We start from the raw sequence: 21,991 nt of genomic DNA, 5'->3' as shown, positions 1-21,991 counted from the left end.
TCTCTGCCGCTATTCCAGTCCTGTGCCAGGACAAACTGCATGGTGGCTGGGGATGCAGTCTGAACTTGGTGATAAAATTCCATCTGTGATCTGAATTGCACTGAGATGCAGATTTCCAGAAATGGTTTAAAACACTGAGTTGACAAACTCCACAGTCCTACAGGTTTACTTGGCTTCCTCATTATCCTCATTTCTTTATTTCAAAGCAACTTTGAAATGAGAGGAAGAAGTCTTCAGAAACATGCTGGGCACATGTTTGCAGATACTCCTGATAAGAATGTCTGTGTTTTGTTTTGATTTGTTTTTTTTTTTTTTTTTCCTGTCATCTAGACTTACTGCATTTATAAAAAAAAATGTACAACATACTCCAACAGTTTTTTGTATACCTAAAATACACAGTACCGTCTGTTCCTTCAAGGTCTCTTATTCCAGCTCCTGTTAATCTTCATTCTAGTTGCTTGCTACCTTCTGATTTCTGGTCCAGCCTGCTCTTGTTGTTCTTTACCATGTAGATGAAATATGCAAGTGTCTCCTTCTCGTTCACAGGAATATTCCTGAAGTGACGACTGACAGTCTAGAAGGACAACATGCAAAGAGACAGAAATTCTGCAATTAAAAAGTAGACATAATCAGCACAGGGCTTCTCTTCACTTCCCAAAAACGATTTTACGGCCACTGAGCGTCACAGACTTTTAGTCAAACATGCACCAATTCAAACTGTCAGTCCTCATTTACCTCTCTCTCTTTACAGCTGGAATGAGTGTCTGAACACAGCAGAGTCTTGCTGTGTCAGCAGTATTTGCAGCCAACCTACAAGCGGAATTTGGAAGCCAGAACATCCTCCTGCCAAAGCAGCAGAGCCTCTCCTAAGCGACACATTTCATGCCGAGATTATTTGGAGAGCAAGTTTTCCCTGCATCTCAGTGTTTTAAAAGGAGTGTCAAAAATACTCAAAACACTTTGCTGTGTGAACCAGATGTAGCAAAGTTTTAAGAGTCCAGAGGAAAATGCCCTGTGTAAGTTTTCACTGAAACGAACAGCAGAGGATTTGCAGTGGGGAGGTTAGGATTTGGTTAGGGCTACCCCTCTCTAACACTAATGTAAGCCCTGAACCATTAGCTGCTTTCTCCTCAAGATGTAGAAAACATGTTGGAGCTGGATGAGATCTGCTTCTCAAATAGAAGAAGTTCTTTTTTTGGTACCCAACACAGCTCCAGAACTGGATTTTGATGCAGGCTCAGCAACAAGTCACTCCAAGAAGGTTTATGGAAGTTTGAGTTTTCCTTACGGTGGGGTAGCAGCAGGAGTCTAAGAGCCTCAGGCAGCAGTGATGCAAGCATGGGAGCTGGACGAGGATCCAGCGTAGGGTCAAAGCTGCTCAGACTTCACAGGAAATCTGGGAAGTGTGTGACAACTTTAAGTTAGGCTCCCTTTATTTTCTGCTTGCATAGTAGTTTTTCAATTTGTTTGTTTTTTTTCCTCCTGGGCACATTCATGGCAAATTGTCTAAGTCCTTCATGGCAGGAGGTAGTTGAGAGACTATGAACCAGTTAGTTAGAATAAGAGAAATCAGAACTACTAATGAGGACATACACCCACCCTGCTTGGTTCAACTCACTCTTACATGCACTACATTGCACATGCTCTATGTTCTGTATGTTTATTCCCTATTTGACTTTCAAAGACAGCAAAACAGTGTCTTGCTGTCTTTGTTGGTCTGCCAGTTTTTGTTCTTTAAAGCAAAAGCAGAACAGAGAGTTTTGGGCAGACGGTTGTGAAAGACTCAGCTTACAAAATCAACCTCGTTATCATTCACTAACTGCTACATTTTTTTTCAAGTTTAGAGAAGACTTTTCCCGCAAAATGCCTTTAGATCAAGCCAGGAAAGAAAGCAGAGCAGATGCACAACAAGCAGAACTAGCCCAAATAACAAAGAGAGAGAAAGTTCTTAACAAGTACCCCATATGGTGAGAAAGCAGCACTGGAGGCCCTTAAGGAAACAGCTTTCATTGACTTAATAAAGAATAACAAGACATCAGGACAAGGGAGGGAAACAAGGAATCTGAAGTCATGGTCAATGATTCTGCCTTTAATAATAAGCAATTCCAGCCAGTTCAAGTAAGGAAAGAAAAACTAACAGGGGCACTTGAGGTGACTAGCTGTGTGTAAGTCTGAGTTCCAGCTGAACAGGCATCTTCAGCTTACACCCGGGCCATGGGAAACCAGGTTCTGTTTCTGCTCCCTAAAAGTAACAGATTGTGACTGTGAACAAGGAGGGAATGGAAATAAAGCAAGTTACTAAAACATGCTTGCAAGAGCCAGCTTCCCTGTCTTCCATGGCTGTCTCAGGTGAAAGCAAGCACACGGCTTTCTGTTGGCATCATCCCCTGAAACCATTTGCAGCGCACGTGGTACCTGTTAGCAAGAAAGTCCTGACAGGTATTAGTGTCTGAGAAATGTGCACTTCAGCAGAGGAGATTAAAACCTTTTTAATAACAGAGATGAGACTACTTCTGTTGTCACTTACTTCTGCTAGCTGAGCCTTGTTGAGTCCAGGCCTTGTCTGCAACTTGTAATGTCGCTTGTAGCGTCGCAGGGTGTTCACTTGGAGCTGGAACAAGTCAACCTGGAAGTGATGCAGAGAAGACAGGATGAGCACTACCTTTAGCTTCTATTAGGCAGAAAAGTAGAGTTATATAAAAGTAACGACTTCTTCCTCAACAGGACTGCTCTTTGCCTGCATTCAGCACCACACCGGTTTGCCTTACTGACAAATCTAAGTCTATTTTGTGGTTTTTAATACTAAAGGAACCCAAATAGCCCCAGGGAAATAGAAAATTTTGTTCTGGTTCGCATGCTGTCAACAGAATTGCTGGCCAATTTCTGCTCTCAATTATACCTTTGCAACCTCCAAGCAAAGGGGAACCTTTTGTTCCCCAAAGGTTTAAAAAGCTCACACATGAAATATCAATTTAGCAAGCACCGAACAAATGGCTTCTGACATAAAACAGAGTACTGAGAAGAAATTAAATTCAGAAACTTAAACGGGAACTGCACAGTTCAAAAGCAAGGGGTGTCGGGGGGAGAGTACAGGAAGGAAGATGAAGATCATGTGGGAAATGCCACGCTTCAAAGACAAAAGGAATCTGCTGAAAACCAAGCAGAAAATTACATTAAGCATGACACACTGCAGAGTTCCCTGATCAGTTAGGTGAAGTGCACCCCTCAGTTCTCCACCACCAAACACCCTGCATGCTCTACAGCACCAACATGGTTAGATGCCAGCTGGGTCTTCACCTGGCAACTAATGTAAAGACTCTATGGGAAAGTTTTGATGGAGAACCTTGTAGAAGGCAAACACAAACAGCTACAACTGAAGATCATGCATCCTAAACCCCCCCAAAATAGAAAACTTGCTGCTCTTTCAACACCTCCACACAGGATGTTTGTAGACACAGCTCTGCTAGCAAAATGATTCATGTTTTTTTTTTTTCTTTTTCCCAGAAATAAAATGCTTTTTTGCCAGCACGGGTGGCATTTCCAGCAGAGGGCTCTGCTGACGTGGCCAGAACTCAGCTCCTCCACGAGTATCACCTCTGCACAACTTTTTGCAATGTCAACAGTACCAGAAACATCACCAAAGCAAATACAACCCACACTGGCACAGAGAGGAGATTATTCTAGAGTTCTGTAACACAGAAAACCTCCCTCAGGCCTATTGCCTGAAAATAAAAAGAGGTCACGAATTGTTGGAAGCTGGTTTTAAATAGCTCCAAAAATACCATCTATGTAAAGGTCTGGAGAGGCTTAATATCCCTGGATATCAAATAACCAAACAGACAGAGAGTGACCTACTGAATTCTCTGCTATATTTGCAAAATGATGCATGCTAGGTAATGAAGAACCATATTGAGACCTCTAAAATCTTATTTTTACTTAAAAAAAAAATCTAAAAGAAATCTCATTTTTATTAAAAAAAAAAAGAAAAAAAAAAGAATTAATATCAAATATTGTTTTAACAGCTTTCTGGAAGCAGTAAATACATGAAATCGTTACTCCACCATACTTCTTTTTATGTAAAGTATAACATTTTTGATGGGCAAAGAACTCATGTAGGAACAAAGACGAAAATTAAGATTATTACACATCAGAAAAAAAAAAAAAAAGACTTCCTGCAAAGTGAGAGCAACCCTCTAGCAGTTTCACTGGCACTGCAGTTTAAAATGTGTATATTTTCTGATACATGAAAACATCCAAGTGAAACTGCAAGATGCTCAAAATTGGTAAAACCACCTGCACCCACTTGGCACCTACTAACCTCCGGGACGTCCGTTTCATGCTCAGGAGAGTCACCTCCGTCATCACTCGTCTTCCTCTTTCTTTTGTTTCGGACACTTTGAATGAAGTTTTTGTGAAAATCACAAATGTACAGATGTCTCACCTAAGAACCAGAAGTGGTGAAAAAGCAATCAAAACAGGTGCTGTAGAAGCAGCATTCAACAGCAGCCACTTAGACATCAGTATCAAGAGTGCATCCCTCATGACTGGCATGACTGACTGCCTCATGACATTAAGGAATTTCTAATCTTAAACCCCAGGCCTGATAGCAGACGCTGGAGTTAGAGATAATTTACATTACAAAGACTAAAGGCAAGGAAAATGAAGGACTTGAGAGCTCTATCTGAACCTGAACCTCTGCTGATAATATATTTCTTTTTTATGGCTGCAATCATAGGTCAGGAAAAAAAAAACAAAGTAATTGTCTGGAGGAAGGGCATTTGCTTCAGGACTTACTACCAGGTAACTAATAAAAATACTACTCTGTTGCACTCTTGTGAACTTTTGGGTTTGAGTAGTACAGACCATTGGAAGATTATTAATGCAAGTGTTTAAAAGTGTAAATCAAATAAATGCTGTCTAATTAGCTCAACTGAAACAAGCAAACAAAAAGAAAACAAATCTCTCTTTCCTGTAGCTTATCCTGCCATGGAACCCCCTTCTTAACAAGCAGTATCCCAGTAGAATCAGCATGTATACAACAAGTGACTAAAAAAAAAAAATATTTGGTACCTATAATAATTATTTGGTACCTATAATAGAAATCTCTTTATGTACCCTACTTCATGTTTTGCCTTCAATTTGAATTCATGAATCTGATTTCCTCTTTTTATTTCTAAAGCCTTACATCTGTCAATGAAGAATCATCTCTGTAATGAAAGAAACAGCTACAGCAGCAGACAAATCTGCTGAGGACTACAACCAGGAGAAATATCCCAATTCTTAAGAGTAAGATTTTATTTTGAATTGAGTCACTCTCTTCCTGTGACATGATGTATTTCAGCTGTGCAAAAGGGACCGACCTAACCAACTGGGGAAGCTGCCAAACAGATCAACTCAAAACTTCATCTTGTTTTTCAAGTTTTAATCTTCAAAGATCAGGTAACTAAGTCACTTCTGAGAAATTCCTTCTGTAATCTATCATCTTGACGGGCTGCCTCCCCTCTACCTATTTCTCTACTCGACAAACGACCCGTTTCTATCCAGAGCTGACAGATGTCACTTGATGTCATTAAGCGGTCAGCAGCAAATGGGGCTGTTCTGTGCCGACCAGCAAGCAGGCACATGAGTGCTCTGCTACGAGATGGCACACCTTGTCCTTTCCTTTAGATACAACGGTAGTCTCCTTCACTACAACACACATTCTTACTACTTAGAGAAGTAACATCAGTGGCGTCTCACTGCAACAGGAATCCTGTCGTTGCTTTCATCTACGGTTTGCAATACGAAAGTGAAATTAAAATAGCACAATTGCCACCAAAGCAAAGACAGTTCGCTCCATTGCTCCCCCTGAACATCATATGCTCCCTACAGCACGAGAGCTTTCCTCCAAAAACCACCGGTTTAGTGCTGCTTCATCACGCCTCAGCAAATCGTCAGTGCCATGAGGAAAGCCGCATCTTTACCCAGCACGTTCTTCTCCTACCGTAGCGTAGTAACGCTGAGGATGGGAAAACGCGGTCCAGAGGAACCGAGCTGGCAACACAGACCTTCGCCCCTCGTACCCCCTCTCCTTACAGCCCGCAGGGGTTCAGCGAAGCCCTCAAGGGCAGCCACAAAGCTCAACTTGCCGGGCGGAGAAGCAACTTTCCGCTGCCTGCCCACCCGCGGCGCCGGAGCGCGGCCTCCCGGGAGGGACCGCAGTGCGGTGCCGGGTTGGGGACGGCAAGGCGCGCCCGGCCGGCTCCTCGGGGGGGCTCGGCGGCGGCGGGCAAGACCGGCGGAGGCCACGACTCACACTTTTGTCGATGTCCAGCTTCAGCTTCTTCTGTGAAATGCTCTTCTGGATCCTCTTACTAAAGGACGCGTTGCCGGCGGGGCGCACGCAGCGGTCCCCGTCGTCGATGAGGCAGCAGCTCTGGCCGTAAAAGGGGGCTGCGGGAGGCCCATCCCGGCTGTCCTCCTCGGTGCTGAAACCATTCATCGCCCACCTGCCCGCCCCTCACCGTGCCCGGGGAGCCGAGAACCGCGGAAACTACCGCTGTCGCCGCCGCCGCCGAGCCACCCCGCGCTCTCGGGGGGACCCCGCCACCCCCGCGGGGGCCCCCCCAGTCTCGCAGGGGCCCCCTCACGGGGGGGAAATCCCACTCAGTGCCGGCAGAAAGGGCCGCGCCGCCGGGAGGGCCGCCCGCCGCCACCCCTCAGCGGTGGCCGCGGACGCCGGCCCGGGCCCCCCAAGCGCCGCCACCTGCGGGGAAGCCGGGACCCCGCACGCACCACTCACACACACACAAAACCGCCTCCCCGGCAGCGGAAATCCCGCCCCCCCGCCTAACAGACGGGGTGCTGGTTGGGCGGTGCGGCTCGAGGGGCGGGGCGCGGTGCCGCCGCTCCGCGCGCCTATTGGGGATAGGCGCTGCCTGTCTGCAGCCACCGCCCGGCCACGGCCCGCCTCCGCGTTCGTCCGCCAGCCGGAAGGTCGCCGGGAGAGAGGCGCGAGAGGGCGGGGGGTTGCGCGTCGTTGCCAGGGCACCGCAGTGCTCCTCCGCCTTGACCGCTGACGGAGCGGCGGGAGACGCGGGCTTGGCTTCCCCGCAGATGTCCCCGCCGGCCGCTTCTTCACCACCCGGCTGCTCACTGCCCCTCTGCCCCTGAGGAGGCTGCAGAAACGCGGCGTCTTTCTTCGTCCCGGAGCGGCCGCACGGCCTTGTCCCACGGGGAGGAGGTGGGGAGCGATCCCCGGGCTCCGACTACTCCACAGACGCCCGCCTGGCCCAACACAAGCCTCCAGCCACGGCACTCGCCCGCCTCAGCCGCGGGCTCCTAACCTGGGTTTCTCCAACCGACCAAAGCCGAACCGGCATCGCTCGAGTAACAGCTGAAAGCTACAGCGCTCGCCCAGTCCCTTACACAAAACTCATGTCGACATACTCCACATACGGCTGTACTTGGCTACCTCAGCCTTTATGCGGCTCCTGATCTCATGTAAGAGTGCCTGCATGAAACATCATTAATGAATTAATTCCCCCCCCCCCATCCCCTTCCTAGTTACATGGGGATAGTGAAAAATATTAGACTTGGGAAAGTATTTTTTCAAAGCAATCTGATTTGCGACTTTGCATTTCTTTCATCTTCAGGGGAAAAAAAAAAAAAAAGATGTTACTTCTGGAAATGTGGTGACCTCTGCAATACCAGACAGCATATGCTATTGTCAGCTGCGTGGGCAGCTGTAAATGGAAAAGGATTTAATCTTCCTGGAGAAAAGACTTTCTGCACAAACAGAAAAAGAAAAAAAAAAACAACAACCAACCAACCACAAACGGTTCTGTGGACTAAAATTACTTCAAAGTCTGCAATCCCGCACGTGGAACAACGTGCGTGAGCACGGGATGAGCTGTGCTGACTCACACACACAAAATACCTTTGCAATAAAGAGACTCCTCAAAGCCCGCGGTCATCAGCTCTGCTTCCTCCACAGGCACCTTGCAGCCTGTCTGTTCTGCCTGCTCCCCGCAAGACCGAGAAACGCTAAAAATCTGTATTTTTCAGGCAGTTCTTCCAACAGCAAACACGTCTCATAAATCTGGAGGGTAGGGACTAAATACTCTTCCTTAGCAGTTCTGCCTCTTGTCTTAGCTTTTATTGCTGTTGCCTTCCGGCAATTAGCAATTCCCGTTTGTCCGTGTGAGTGGTGTGACTTTTGAGGAACCACAGTGCACTCTCCTGAGCATGCCGCTTCCAGGAGCCGGCCACCCCAGGGGGAGGGTGGGGGAAATGAGTGAGACTTCACCCGCCGGCCAACAAGCAGTTAGCAAAGAGCCAAAGCGATTTAAAGAAGCAAGATACCACCGTTTATAGAAGCCCCTGGCCAGATTGCCTGGGAACTGCCTGCCAGAAGCAATAGCCTCCTGGAAAAAAAACCACACGTATATTCCCTTGGGTTTGAGAGAGGGAAAACACCAGAAGGCTGACAGTGATCTTGGAGCTCCCGACAGCAAGCTTTCTTAACATTACAGATCACAATCTAATGGCAGGCTGAGGAAATCATGCAGGACTATTGACACTCAGGAAGCTGAAAACACACTGTATGGACAGATGAGAATAGCAGCAGGGAAGTAGATGAAAGGGAACATGATCATAACAGACAGGACTTCCTTCTGTCCCCATGAGGAAGATGTTCTGCAGGTGCTCCCTGGACTCCTTCAAGCAGGGCTGGGAGGTGCTGGGGAAACAGGCATCACCAAAGCCAGAACAGGTTGATACTTCCCATCAGGTTGTATTTCATCTTTGGCTGCACGTTTTCATCTCATTCAAATGGAAAGATTTTAAAGTTGTTTTGCAACATCGACTAAGAGGAAAAAAAACCCCAAACAAACAACAAACCACACTGTCTGTGGTTGCTGCTGTCTATTTGCTAATTCAGTGCTAAGTTCCTCCAGCTCAGGCTAACACCTTTTTTTTCAGTCCTTCAAAAAATAAAAAAAAAAAAAAAAAAAGGTGCAGGGAGGTGTTCATGTAATTGCAGTTTATTTCAGCATATTTATCCTCATGGGAACCTCAAGATTTCACAGTCTGCTAGCCTGGAACTCGCTTGCTGTGAAATAAACTGCCTCACAGAGACATTCTTTATTAGGTATCTATCACTAACCTGATCTAATAATTCTTTGTGGGAGCTGCAATGAAGTGAGAAACAATGTTTCATAAACCCATCAGCACCTAGGCAGCTTTAGTGCCTTTGAAGCTGTAATAGCCTGCCCATCCAAGCCAGCCCTCTAATCAAATTAGGGGAACCTGCACAGGCCTGTAAATCTTAGCTGGAGCGCACTACCCTCCAAAGACAAGTCTGCAAGGTAGCTGTCATCTGGAACTTCCTGTTTTAATGGAGCCATTCAGGGTTCTTGGGACAGAAATACTGCTCTCCAAAAGCTCTGTGCTGCCAAAGATGGCCTGAGAAGAAACCTATTTTTTTTAATATACTTTTAGTCAGACTGTTTCCATTTTCTGTACCTTGAAGTCCAATGGAAGCACTGCCCTAGCACCTTCCTCCACACTCCCACTCTCCTCAGCATTTTTCAAGGGTGGCACATACTGAACTTGCTAAAATGCTTAAACTGTCACAGCTTTTGGCACATACTTCCCCTGGGAAATGTTCCCATGGCCAAGAACCATGGCACAGTCTTTCCTTAGGATCATGCCTTGCATTTATCCAGGTCCTCCAGGAAAGAGCCTTTCCTTCACAAGCACTGATTTTCACAAGCAGACTTTCACACATGCAATTTTTGTCTCCTATCTGCTTACTTCACTGTTTTTCACTCCATAGAGTTCAGTAAAAAGAAGTGTTGGGAAGGCCCCCAGAAGAACTGGTGACAGTAAAAAGTGCAGAAGGTCCCAGGGACAGGGCCACGAGCAATGCCAGTAAACTTACCTTCTCTTGTGCTGGAAGATTGCTTTCCCCACTCAAAGTTTAGAACACAAAGAGGGCAGAGAGTTGTTCAAAACCCTCCCCTGAAGACCAAGATGTAGGACAGATCTACCAGTGGCTGCTCTCAAGGCAGATGTGCAGAGTAAGGGCATTGACAACTTTATCCTGCTCAAAGCTGGGTAAAAGCTGTGTGATGCTGAGCTCCCCCAAACTGCAGGAAAAGGTAGCTCAGACAAGACACACAAACAGGCTTAGGTGATTGCTCTGTTCTCATGGCTACACATCTCACAGTGAACACACAAACTGCCTTTGAGAACAGCTTTTGGTGTTGAACTCCTGGCTGGTGGCAGGCTGGGCATGAGAAGTGTCTCAGGAATGGTGGCTTGCTGCCCATGTGTCAGCTTTGAGGGTCTCATCTGCAAGGCTCAGCTCCTGAAAGGAAAGCAAAGTCCATGCTTCAAAGACTGGGAAGAGTCACCATCCAGGCATGACAGCATTGCAGTATTTGGTCAGGGGGACAAGAGTGCTTGAGAGTCCCACCCTAGCCCTGTTTCTGAAGGACTCAACCCCACAGAGCAGCAGCCAGATACACTCAAAAGCTCTTTGCTGTGGAAGGCCAATTGTAGCTTGACCATGAGGCAGTCAGCTCAGCAATCTCATCTGCAATGCTATGAACTGGGGGAATTTTTACTTATTTGGTCAAACTCCTAATCACTGCTTTGGGTATTGAGTAAAAAGCAAGCACACTGAATTGAACACCTTTCCTTCTCCCTGCTTTGGCTGAATTTCACCCCAGGACCCATCCTCCACCACTCCTAGTGTCACCTCCCCTTTGCTGCAGTTCACTTGTGGTTTCTCCCCATGCACTCAGTGAGGTGACAGGTTGGTGCAGGAGGTCACAGTCAAGTGTGCAGCTGTCTTTGCTCCTCTGTGCTTCCCAGTGCACCCTACCTGCTGATCCATGGCTACTATGCCTCAGGAGCATCCATCCACCATGGTAATGGTCCCTCCAGGACTGCACCCTTGGGCATGGGGTGCCTCCCTGCATGAACTTCTACCCTGTACAAAGGGCAGCTGAGAAAGGTGTTTCCCAAGGGAACTGGAGGAGAGCAGTGCCTGACATGGTGAGAAGCCTGCGTTGGGGAACCATCAGACCAGTAACTAAACTTGCTCTCCTAAGCAGAGAGGAAGGAATCAATCACTGGAGCAAAGCAGGCAGAGAGAGTCAGTCTGCATACACATTTTTTTCAGAAAACACATTAAAAATTTATTTTAAATATATTATAAAAGGAAGTCCATTCAACTTTAAAAACACTAGGTGTTCTATCAATGAGTCCCAATTTATGAAAGCTACTACATTAAAGTGCTACAAGTCCTTTACCACCCCCCAGATATTAGGCTGTTGGTCCTAATATGCACAAAATAAATATACACTAATTCAAGAGGCACCATCCAGTTTTACAGATAAATGCATGCAGTACAAGGAATAGACAAACTTAGACCTTATCACCGAGATCCTGGAGAATGCATTTTGAAACCAATTCCCTTCTCCACCCTAGAGGCTAAAGCTATTTGTTATTGTTATCCTACAGGCTAAAGTTTCACTCTGTTAGCTTGATCAGTTTTTATCTGAACTTTGTGGCTCAAGTTCATAGTTTCTTGCTCACTAATTTGGATTAGGACTTTTTTTTTTTTTCCTGGAGTTGAACCAGTAGATTTAAGACCACACAGATCCAGTGGCTTTATATAAAACTCCCAAATGCCTCACATCTGCTGGAAGCATTGGAGCCTTTTGGGTCATACAGAAGCATCAAGAAAGCACAAATGCAGTGAGTAAAGGAGCATGCTCAGCTAGCAGAGGCAGGGTTAAAAACCAGACACAGGTTTTTTGATTAGGATTTCCATAATCTGTCATTGCTTAGTTTCATACAGAGATCTCCAAGCTAAAGTGTGACACTGCAAAGGAGCAATCAGAGTGGGAGTTACATTTCTGTTACACTTTGCATTTTTAATATGAATAAAACAATCTTGTTAATGAGGAATATGAAACGAATTGACAACTGCGTGTTGAATGCTGATGGAAATTTCAGATCTCAGCTTTCCCATTCTCCACCCACTGCATCTCTCTTTTCCTCTCCACCTGAATCAGGTGAGGACTTGCAGCTTCTTTTAAAATATGGACTCAACACTCAGAAAATAAAGCACTTAAAGATAAATCTTACACAGGCTGGGAAGTGGCAGCACACAGACTTCCCTTGCTTAAGATCAAGCAACAGGCTACTGCTAGACTGGGAGCAGGATGCAGTGTTCCTGATTCCCAGTCCAGCTTCCCTTTCGCTATGTATCCTGTGAAAGACCTTTTAACCTTACCCCCACAGACTGACATTAACTTCAAGCTACTCACCATGTTGCAAGAGTTTGCTCAATATTTAAGAAGCTTTGCATGCTAAATGATTGTTAAAATGGAAACCTAGATTGCCTCTTGTCAGATAAGGACCAGCTTGGGCACCACCAGGCTCCTCTGTTGAAAGTGGTTAGAAATACAGGTGAGTAGCAACATGAAGCACAGCAGATGGGCATGATGCAAGCAATGCCTGAATCCTTTGTGCTAGCAAAGCCAGACTGTTTCAGACATAGCTTTACCAGGGCTCTTTTGACTGAAAGTGTGACAGGCTGATGCTAGAGGCTGCCTGTTCTCTCCAGTCAAAACTATTCATGTGTCCATATCCTGAAAGACAATTTAAAAAGGAAGGTTTTCCCTTTTTACACAGCACTCAGATGATTGCCCAGTCTGACTTCCAGGTGATCTCTCTCCTCAGTGCTGTAAGCCAGCATAGCTACTATAATGATCCCAGAGTGGCTAGAGAGCCCTGTGTTCCTGCAGTACCTGTTGCTGGTGGTACCTGTTTGACTTTCAGTACACTGATGTCTCAGTGCAGCAGGGAGGAGGGAAGTTTCCTGAGTGGAACTCTCCAACAGAGGAAAGCAAAGCTCTGTGCTGTAAAACAAAGCAGGGGGAAAGTTAAGCTGAGAAACTGCTTTCTTGCTACTTCTGTATTAGAGATTTGAACACACACTTTAGAAGTTTCCCAGGGATGGAAGGTATCACCTTTCTGGAAGCACTTCTGCTTCACTTTTGATGTGGCTTTGGGGCTGTTTGCTATTTCTGATCTGGATACTTAGAAAATAAATTGCAGGATCTTGCAAGCTGGTGAAATGCATGAGCCTTCACCATGAGGTGAGCCAAGACATCCTCTGGTCTAGCTTTGGTTATTAAGTGTGCCCAGAGGGAGCTGTCATCCTTTCCAAGTCTTCCTAATAGGAATAACAATCCCTCAGAGTCCTTAATCATAGTCACTGAACAGAGGAAACCCAGGAGCTTCTGAATTACTGTAGTTCACACAAATTTTGCACTTAAAGTCAGACATTTTAAAAAAACACACACAAACACAAACACTGCACAAGTCAAGCTTTCTCTTATATCCTTATCTCCCAACCCCTTCCCATCTTCTCTCTTGTCCAGCAAGGCACTAGGAAATGGTTCAAGTTTAAGCATTTGCTGTACATTTACATTTAAAAAGGCACATCTTTATTTTAATGATGCTGTATTCCTCTTTCAGTAAGGCTCACTCTTCTTCTATTACAGTGTGGAAAAGAAAGTTAATTTCCCAGGCATGAAAAGACACCTTGCACACATAAGAGCCCCAAACCTGTCACTCTGTTTGTAGGCCTTAGAGATTAGCACCGGTAAATATCAACAGCAGCTTCAAGAGCAAATCAAAGTATTATTATGTGACAAAAAACCACACCCAGGGATCCCCCTGTTGTCTGGGATTCTGATACTTAAAAGCAGCAGAATTTATGCAGCCACAGAGAGAGGGGTGTTTGAATCCTTTTGGGGAAAAAAATATGAAAATATTTATTTTGCATTAGGTAATCACTGGTATTTAATCTCCAGTCTTGACTTGCATGCAGATGTGGAGATTTGCTTATGCATTCATGCTTTAGCAATCTTGCTTACAAATAATGAAAAGTAATTGGAATAATTAACCAGATTGCCCAGCAAAGGCTCAGTTAAAGATGTAGTTGATGAAATACAGCTTCTATTTCTCAATCAGTGGATGGTTGGCTACAGTAAGTCTTCTGGTTAGTCAGCAAAGCCTCTAGGGTATTGGAAAATATGATTGATGTGAAAAAATTAATAGCTCAAAGCCCAGCGAGCCAGTCAGAAGTGTACAGAATTTGTGAGGCACTTATCACAACCAGATCCCACCCACACCTTCAGAAGAGACATCAGATGAACCCCACTGAGAAGGACACAGTAGGACTGCTCACACTGGAGCTCTGGTTTCCACATACTGGTGGTCGATTGTCAAACAGGAATTGCCTCAACAATTACCTAATCTTTTGGTGCAAACTGCTAGGAGCTGTCCTTTCTCTCCAAATTAAAATCACTAAGTGGTAAAAGACCTGTTCTTACTGCAGTTTTCTCTGAAGCAAGCATCCAGCAAGCCAAGCAGCCAGGATTCTCTGCACAAGGTGAGCCCAAGTACAAAGCAAGCCATGCATTGCAGAAAACAGTTTTCTAATGAGAGGATTAGCTTCTAAGACACAAAGTTGCAACCTGCAAGCAAAATGACCTACAGTCCATTTATATAACTCACTGATTGTGCCCCAGCTATAAAAAAATGAGTGCTGTTCATGGACAAACAGCTTCTTGTTCCACAGGTATTAAAACATTCATACAGGCATCTAGTCAGGCCATCCAGTGATCCACAGTCAGCACTAACAGACTAATGAGAGCATTAATAACTTAAGGAAAGCAACAGCCAGGCACAAAGCACTGGAAGGTGGCTCTGTCTGCCACAGAAATGAGAAGGGATCCTCATGACAGATGTAGTTACTGAGAACCTAAGATGTCAGCTCTGATGCTGGTCTCACTTTCACAGCAATACTGCTGCAAACCTGTCACAGGCAAAGCCTAGAGCTTTCCTACTTTCTTCACTCCCAAAAGGTTAAGACACCAACACATTTAGCAAGCCTGGTCCCAATTCTAATGCAATACCCATGTTTCCCTTGCTTTGTGACTGCATGCACCAGGTAAGCTGGCAGAATAGGTCAGGCATGGCCCCAGCTGCAAGGATGAGAGGTGGAAATGATTTCCAGCCTCATAGTTAATACATGAGACTTGGAGAGCTAGGGAGGCAGATAGTTGTGTCTTAGCTTGCTCCCAGCTGGCAGACACAGTACTACATGGCCTCAAAGACATCTGAAACACGGGCAACCATCCTATAACTGGCAACACTACAAAGGGCTTTTCACTTCTGGAGCTCTGCAGAGGGAGCCAGCCTCATTTCATGACACTAGGCAAAGATCTCCTTGACTTCACATGAAAGAAAGAAACCTCAGAGTAGAGCTTCCTGACCCTCTGAGAAGGGAAGCTCCATTATCCATGCTTATCAAGAGTCCCAGAGGGGTGCCCTGCTCCTACCCCAAGTGCTTCAGCTTTCAGTCCTCAAGCTGGCTGCACACTACCTACTGTTGCAACATTCCTTCAGGAGCAGCTGGACAAACAGTGGAACTGGGCAATTACCAGAAAAAAGGCTAGTTTTGTTGTTTCATGTGCATCTTAGAGAAAGGTTAACACACTCTCAGTCACAGCTTCTACCAGGAAATGCTACTGCTGCCTTCGCTGTAAGACTGAGTTGGCTGAATTAGTAAATCCAGTTTTGCAACTTTGTTTTACACCAGGGTGGGTTGGGTTTTTTAAAACACTTGCTTCAGATAAGACTTGAAACCAATGGTCCTGCATTCACTCTTTGGTGTCGTTCCTTTTTCCAGTTGCTGGGATGAGACAACTCTGGGCCAGTGTCTGGCAGGTCCTGCAGCCAAACCAGAAGGGTAACACCTTGCACTGCTAACTGAGCACAGAAGGCACAGGGTACCAGTGAACTGGGTCCATCAATCCCACATCTCTGCTTAAGTAAACAGATTTCCAGTGACAGCAAGCTGCACAGTTGTGTGGATGCTGGGAAAAGAGGACAGATGAACAGCACATTCCCACAAGCCTAGGACACTACTGACCACAGGACTGCAATGAGCTACACACTGATGAACAACTGGATAAAGACCAATGGCTAATCTCAGCCCTGACTTAATTATCATGTATTAATCTGCTCACACCAACTGTGAATTAAGTTAGCCTTGGAACCTCTAGAGTCAAAAGGGAAGCTGCCTTCATCTAGTAGATTTAGTTCTGAGAAACTGCAGAGGTGTCTGCATCACAATGATTCTGAGGAAGAGGCAAATTTGGAACCTGATATTCAAAAGGCTTTTAGCAAAAATCTTCACCTGTATGAACTGTACCTACATAAAACCCCTCTGCTAATCTTTCACCTTGAAGATTCAACAGTGAGTGACAAACTGACTGCAAAGGGAATGGACCAGAACCCCAGATTCCTCATCACTAATAACTACAGTGATATTACCCACACTTGGCTGCACTTCCACTAGAACTCGTTCCTTTATCAGAGCTATGACTTGGAAAGTAACACTACTCAACCTGTTTGAGATATATTTTAGGGCAGGGCAAAAACCCCCAATCATTTCACTTTACATTTTGATGGCCTTTTCTTCTTTTAGATTGGAGGATTACAACTTGTGTTCAAGATTCTACTTATATGGACTTTGGAAGATAAAGCACCTATGTGGGAATGCTTCAGTGGGTGGTATAGCAGCTACAGAAAGTCCTGGAGAGTCCTGGATAACAAAATCATTTAACATCAGACCCAGGTGGGGAATAAAACAGTAAAAAAACCCCAAACAAAACCCACAATAAAAAAAACAAACCAAACCAAAAAAACCCAAACCAAAACCCAACAACCCCAAAATCCCCCAATACCAAATCAACCAACCAAAATAAAAGAAAAAAAAAAAAAGAAAAAGGAGATTGAATCACATTCAGACTCCTCTAAAAACAGAGTTTCTGTTCCAGTCTCATCACATAAGTGGCTCTGACAAAGCCTTTAAAATTTCACCATCCCCAGAAGAGAAGGATGCAGCATCTTCACAATAAAGACTGGCCTGCTAGTTAACCTTCTCCTGAGATTCTCCCTTTTACCTTCATTAACTGTTTTAAAAAAAAGTATTCTTAAAAAAATTTTTTGTAATCCTCCCCAGTAAAAACTAGAATTGTAAAATATATATGTTTTTTTTTCCTCTTCTCCCCCTCAGTCATTTAAAGATCAATATTTCTGTTAAATTTTTCCAAGACAGTTGAGTTTGTGTGTTCAAATATCCACTGCTGTGTTGGAGATGAAGGATTGCAGCTATTCATAAAGATCTTTCGGTCGCTCTCACTGCAGTCCATACAGCTGCTGCTTACTGGATGGTAAAGGGTCTTGTCCTGGAGAAGAGAAATTTGATGTCAGGTTGCCAAGCAGAGAAGGCAAAGCTGTTTTGATACCAACAGAAAGAAGTCTTAAACACCATGGCAAGCTGTTTTCGTCACTTGAACGTATCTGAAGAAGTTGTTCTGCACTCAAGTGGTTGGTGAGTGTCAGGGTCCGTTCTCACCCCTTGCAACAGCATCCAGTCCAGTCCTCACACCTGCACTGGGAAGCTCTAAAGCTATGTCTGAAGCCAAATTCTCCAACCTACAGCCTCATATCCTGCCACAGTCACTCCACAGCACAATGCCTGCACACTGCAAGGACGTTTAGTCAAGAATCTACTTACCTGTTGCCTACAAAAACATTACTTAGTAGAAGGATAAATAAATCCTTATCACCTTTTGCTTATCTTGTGCTCAGAACCACTCAATAAACACAGCACACCTCTGTGCAAACAGGTTTTGCAAAGGTGTTGCATAACCTCAGTGCCAGCTGTGGACATGACTTCAAGGACAGTGTTTTGCTTAGCAAGTCCTGGAGAAGCAGTCCTCACCACTTCCAACCAGTGGAAGAGGGGAGTCCCCTCTAATTAAGAGTGATTAATGGCATGATGGCAACAGACTGTCTGCAGATTCTCTTTACACAGCTACAGTGAACAGAGGAATAAAAGATGAGTGGTGACATTTTAAGGCAACTTAAGTGCCTACAGGCAATTTTGACACCTCCAATGAGCATATGGGAACGCACGTGTGTGGACAGACACACACAGACTCACTTTTCGGTATCTCCAGAGCTGGTTGCCCTTCATTCCATGACAGTCATAGAGGGTCACAGGGCTGCTGTGGGAAATGGCATCAAAACAAAACTTCTTGGTGTGCTGAGGATCCCCAGGCCGGATGTCTTCTCTCCAGCTGAATGTGAACACCTGTCAGGACAAAGAGGACCCTCGGTATGGCTGGTACTGGGCATGGTGCTTTCACCAGCAGAATGATGTTCCCTTCTGTGCCCACAGGGTGGGGATGGCTTCAGGGAAAGGATAATATCTTCCAGAGAAAAACTGCTTCCACCTCTGTGGACTGGGACTGCTGGCTAGGGGAATGTGTAACAGCCACCCCACAGACTGCCACACAGCATGCTAAATGAGACGGTGCTGCTGCAAACAGCCATGCTAGTTAGCCTGGGTACTAATAGCAGCCTTGAATGTCTCTGCAATGCAGACATACATCATGGATTAAGTGAGCAGCTGACCAATTACAGCACTTCACAGCCAGCAAAAAAGGCAGAGAGCTACAGGAGCTCTGAGTTAACACTGGCAGTAAACACCTGGGTCTGCACAGGCAGCCTGCAGTCACCTTGAGAAAAGTCTGTCCCATGACTTCTGGGACAAGTGACTAGGACCTCACAGCTCCCCAGCCCCACTCCACAGGGGCACTGGAAGGGCAAACACTAGGGCAATGCTTCCTGGTGCTCTCTTCTGCACTGATCTCACAGCATTTTCAGGTGAATTCAAAGAAGGGATACCACAGAGACAGGGATTTAGCTTCAGTAACTAGGCAGGCATTGTGCCTGGCAATGCTGTGGCTGTTAGGTGCCAGCACATGTGGCCCGGAAATCCCTGAGCCACTGTGTTGGACCACAGATGAACAATCAATGGACCACAAGAGAACAGCATGAACCATCATACACATGCTCTGGCATTTGCTTTTGGTAATGGCTTGAGACAGTAGCATGGTCAACCTGCACCTGCAGCCTGATGACCATGCCCTGGCTTGTGACATGTTTTAATCACCACAAAACTGAATCCCCTAATTGTTCAAGATCCTGCTGCATAACACAAGCTTAGGCTTGGACTGTGCCTGAGCAAATTTGGTTTGTTCCTGGTTTTCATGCATCAAAATTGATATGCAATGACTCTCCATCTCCTCCTACTGAAGCCATTCCCCCTGAAGAGTTATGCATGGCTCTGTAATAGAGGCATTGTTTTCTTGATCCTTTCTCAGCTCAGCTGCTACAGTTTAGACAAACTAATATTTCCCTCCCTTCTGTTACATTAAAGCTGTCATTTCTGGCACCTTATATGTTGAGAGGGTGAATCTATAGCCTGGCCAGTTTCATCTCTCTCCAGCAATGGTTGGGTGTTTATAATGCATTTGCCTCCTGTCAGAAGGATGATAGTAAGCAGTTATTGAATGCTCCTGCAGGTTCATTAATATGCATGATGCTCCTCTATCACTTCTTTCAGCACAACCTTTGAAGTTAATATTCACTTTGTTACATATTACAGCTGCCTTGTTACTGGTTTATTATTTTGGCATATTGTTTTCTTACGCTTTCTTTTGTTCGCTCCAGGGTACTTCAAAGTGGAGGTAAAACCTCTGCACCCAATCTGCCAGGCTCCAGACCCTGCCACAAGCACAAGCCACATCCCACCACAAGCACATTAAGTATAATTAGCACATAAGCCTTGGGGTGCATGACACCCTCTGTTCATCTGACAGAGTTCTGTAATGGCTTTCCCTCTCAAACATCTATTTTTGTTACTTCTCCCTCCTCAGATTTATTTGAGGGATGATTATCAGAGGGACTGTTACCTGCACATTGTTCCATGCTGCCTCTCCTCTGTCCTTCACACAGTTTTCCAGCCTCAGTGGGGATCCCAGGGCTCCATGCTTAGTATCCACACACAGTCCAGTTCCTACATTGCGTATCTGGAATAGTAAATTAGTTCCCGAATCTCCAGCTCTCACCGAGTCACAAGAAAGAAGCCTTCAACTGCCTCAGATAGTGGCAGTATTTGTATGAAGACAGTTCTAAGATCCCTTACTTAACTGTGTATCTGAGCTGGAAGAAAACAGCTAGAAGAAAGCACAGGAACTCAAAATGGGCCCCCATCACCAGCTGCACAACAGCCTGCAGGACACAGCAAAACCTATTAGCTACGTGACTGCAGAGGCTGCTGTGCTGCTATGTGTAACAATCTGCGACTTCACTCCTGGGGTGATTCTTTCCCAGAACACAGATGACTTTCAAAAAACAGAATGATTTCCCTGGCATTCAGATGGGAAAGCTAAGGAGCAGAGTAGCTCAACACATCTGTGTAGCCCTTTGGAAATACAAGATTTCTACTGTTGCTCAGCTGCCACCTCTCCCTAGCGCTCCCCATTGGCATCTTCTGCTAAATACAGAACATGCAGAACAAGCCAAGTCTCTAGAGCCTTTGTAGCTGTGCACTCCCAGGGACAACTGCCCAGCTCCTTTCTTTGATCAGGCCAATGTAATGGTTGAGGAGTTCTGGTCTTTGAAGCACGTCAAGCAGGACCTGTGAACACCCGCTTGCTACCCTACTCACAGCAAACCAAAACCGGAGCACACAGGTAAAGCAACTTCCAAAACCAAACCACCGCAGATTTTAAGAGCACAAACTTGCCTCTCCCCAGGCAGCTGCTGGAGGTTCCACCGGTGGGTAAAACTTTGGCAAGTCCCAGGCAACCTCGTTCATGAACCACTTGAAGCTCTTGCAGTTGAGGTTGTTGCGGAGCTCCTTCTGAGCCGCGACGTCGCCGGCAGAAAGGTGCCGGTACTCAGGTCTGCGCTGGTAAATGAACTCTGCATACTCATCCATCCACACCTCGGCCACCCGCTTCAGGTTCTGTGTGGGGAACAGCCAAGTGTGAAAAGCAGAGGGGAAAACAAGGGACAAACTACAGCACAGGAGGTTCCACCTCAACATGAGGAGGAACTTGTTCGCTGTGAGGGTCACAGAGCTCCCCAGAGGGATTGTGGAGTCTCCTTCTCTGGAGACTTTCAAGACCCATCTGGATGTGTTCCTGTGTGACCTGTGCTGGATTCTATGGCCCTGCTCTGCTAGGGGGGTTGGACTCAATGATCTTCGGAGGTCCCTTCCAACCCCTGACATCCTGTGATCATGTGAACACCTGAGAACACTCTGCACAAACAAACCACTGCCATGAGCATTCAGAACAGCTCTCCTGTTTTTGCTCAGAAAGGATTTTTATTCACATTCACTCTTTCTCTCCAGCTTTGGGATGATGAAGATTATTTTTATCATTCTCTAGTTTCAAGGGACTTTTTGAAAGATATTTTCAGTTGAGGTCAAAACAGAATCCTGGCACTTGGCCATTATATCTCATTCCTTCTGGCTAAGCAAAACAACATTAATCAAAACTTGGGGTTTTTTTTCCCCTTTTTTTATCTTCTGTAAAGAGGCTAGTCAGAAAATGATGCTGGCAAATACCACAAGACATTCAAAGGTGCCTGACAAAAAGCTGCTTTCTGAAATCCTTCTTATTGCATCTTTTATACCTATCTAGGAATGAGATTTATACTCCCTTCTGGAAACCTTCAGTTCCCAATATTCTTTTTTACTCCTATTTTTCCCTTTCCTTGGGTAAAAAGCTCTTCAAGAGAAACTCTGAGATACTGCAAGAATATGGAACTTTCAGGTGATGACCTTTCAGAACAGAAACAAAGGGTTTATTTAATTCCTGGCAGCAGCAGATTTCACATAGAGCTGTCAAGCTTCATCTACTGTGCAATTCCAAGGCAGCAATGGACACCACCCTCTCGAGACTCCTGCCCTCCTGCTTGTCACAACACTCAAGAGACCGTTGGACCTTGGACTCTGGCAGCATCAGGGACATTCTTAGTGCCACACAGTAAT

General features: G+C 45.4%; 2 protein-coding genes across 7 annotated transcripts in view; both read right to left on the bottom strand.

Moving 5' to 3' along the window:
• Positions 1-344: 344 nt before the first annotated feature.
• On the bottom strand, positions 345-6,481 carry SAP30L (SAP30 like). 3 transcript variants are annotated; one of them, XM_054389147.1, is made up of 4 exons: positions 6,296-6,481; positions 4,319-4,441; positions 2,528-2,626; positions 345-574 (listed from the first exon to the last, which is right to left on the bottom strand). In XM_054389147.1, the coding sequence occupies exons 1-4, from the start codon at positions 6,479-6,481 to the stop codon at positions 446-448; spliced, it is 537 nt and encodes a 178-aa protein (XP_054245122.1). In that variant the 3' UTR covers positions 345-445. The 3 variants fall into 3 exon arrangements, with proteins under 3 accessions (XP_054245122.1, XP_054245123.1, XP_054245124.1); XM_054389148.1 differs by lacking the exon at positions 4,319-4,441; XM_054389149.1 differs by lacking the exon at positions 4,319-4,441 and having other exon boundaries at positions 2,528-2,611.
• A 10,675-nt stretch (positions 6,482-17,156) lies between these two features.
• Positions 17,157-21,991, bottom strand: part of GALNT10 (polypeptide N-acetylgalactosaminyltransferase 10) — a 79,955-nt gene continuing 75,120 nt past the window's right edge. For all 4 annotated transcript variants that reach the window (XM_054389139.1, XM_054389141.1, XM_054389143.1 and 1 more), the window contains 4 exons: positions 20,738-20,959; positions 19,902-20,018; positions 18,086-18,235; positions 17,157-17,324 (listed from right to left, as the gene is read on the bottom strand). In XM_054389139.1, coding sequence (XP_054245114.1) covers positions 17,157-17,324; positions 18,086-18,235; positions 19,902-20,018; positions 20,738-20,959 — 657 coding nt within the window. The remainder of the gene's footprint in view (positions 17,325-18,085; positions 18,236-19,901; positions 20,019-20,737; positions 20,960-21,991) is intronic.

Source organism: Indicator indicator, chromosome 18 (genome assembly GCF_027791375.1).
Source record: "Indicator indicator isolate 239-I01 chromosome 18, UM_Iind_1.1, whole genome shotgun sequence".
Classification (NCBI taxonomy): Eukaryota; Metazoa; Chordata; class Aves; order Piciformes; family Indicatoridae; genus Indicator; species Indicator indicator.
Note: the sequence above shows the minus strand (reverse complement) of the source record. Positions and strands in the feature narration are given on the sequence as shown.

Coding starts and splice junctions, on each gene's coding strand:
- SAP30L (XM_054389147.1), bottom strand. CDS start 6,481: ATGAATGGTTTCAGCACCGAGGAGGACAGCCGGGATGGGCCTCCCGCA. Junction 4,442..6,295: donor AGCTGGACATCGACAAAAGT/GTGAGTCGTGGC, acceptor TCTGGTTCTTAG/GTGAGACATCTGTACATTTG. Junction 2,627..4,318: donor ATGAAACGGACGTCCCGGAG/GTTAGTAGGTGC, acceptor CATCACTTCCAG/GTTGACTTGTTCCAGCTCCA.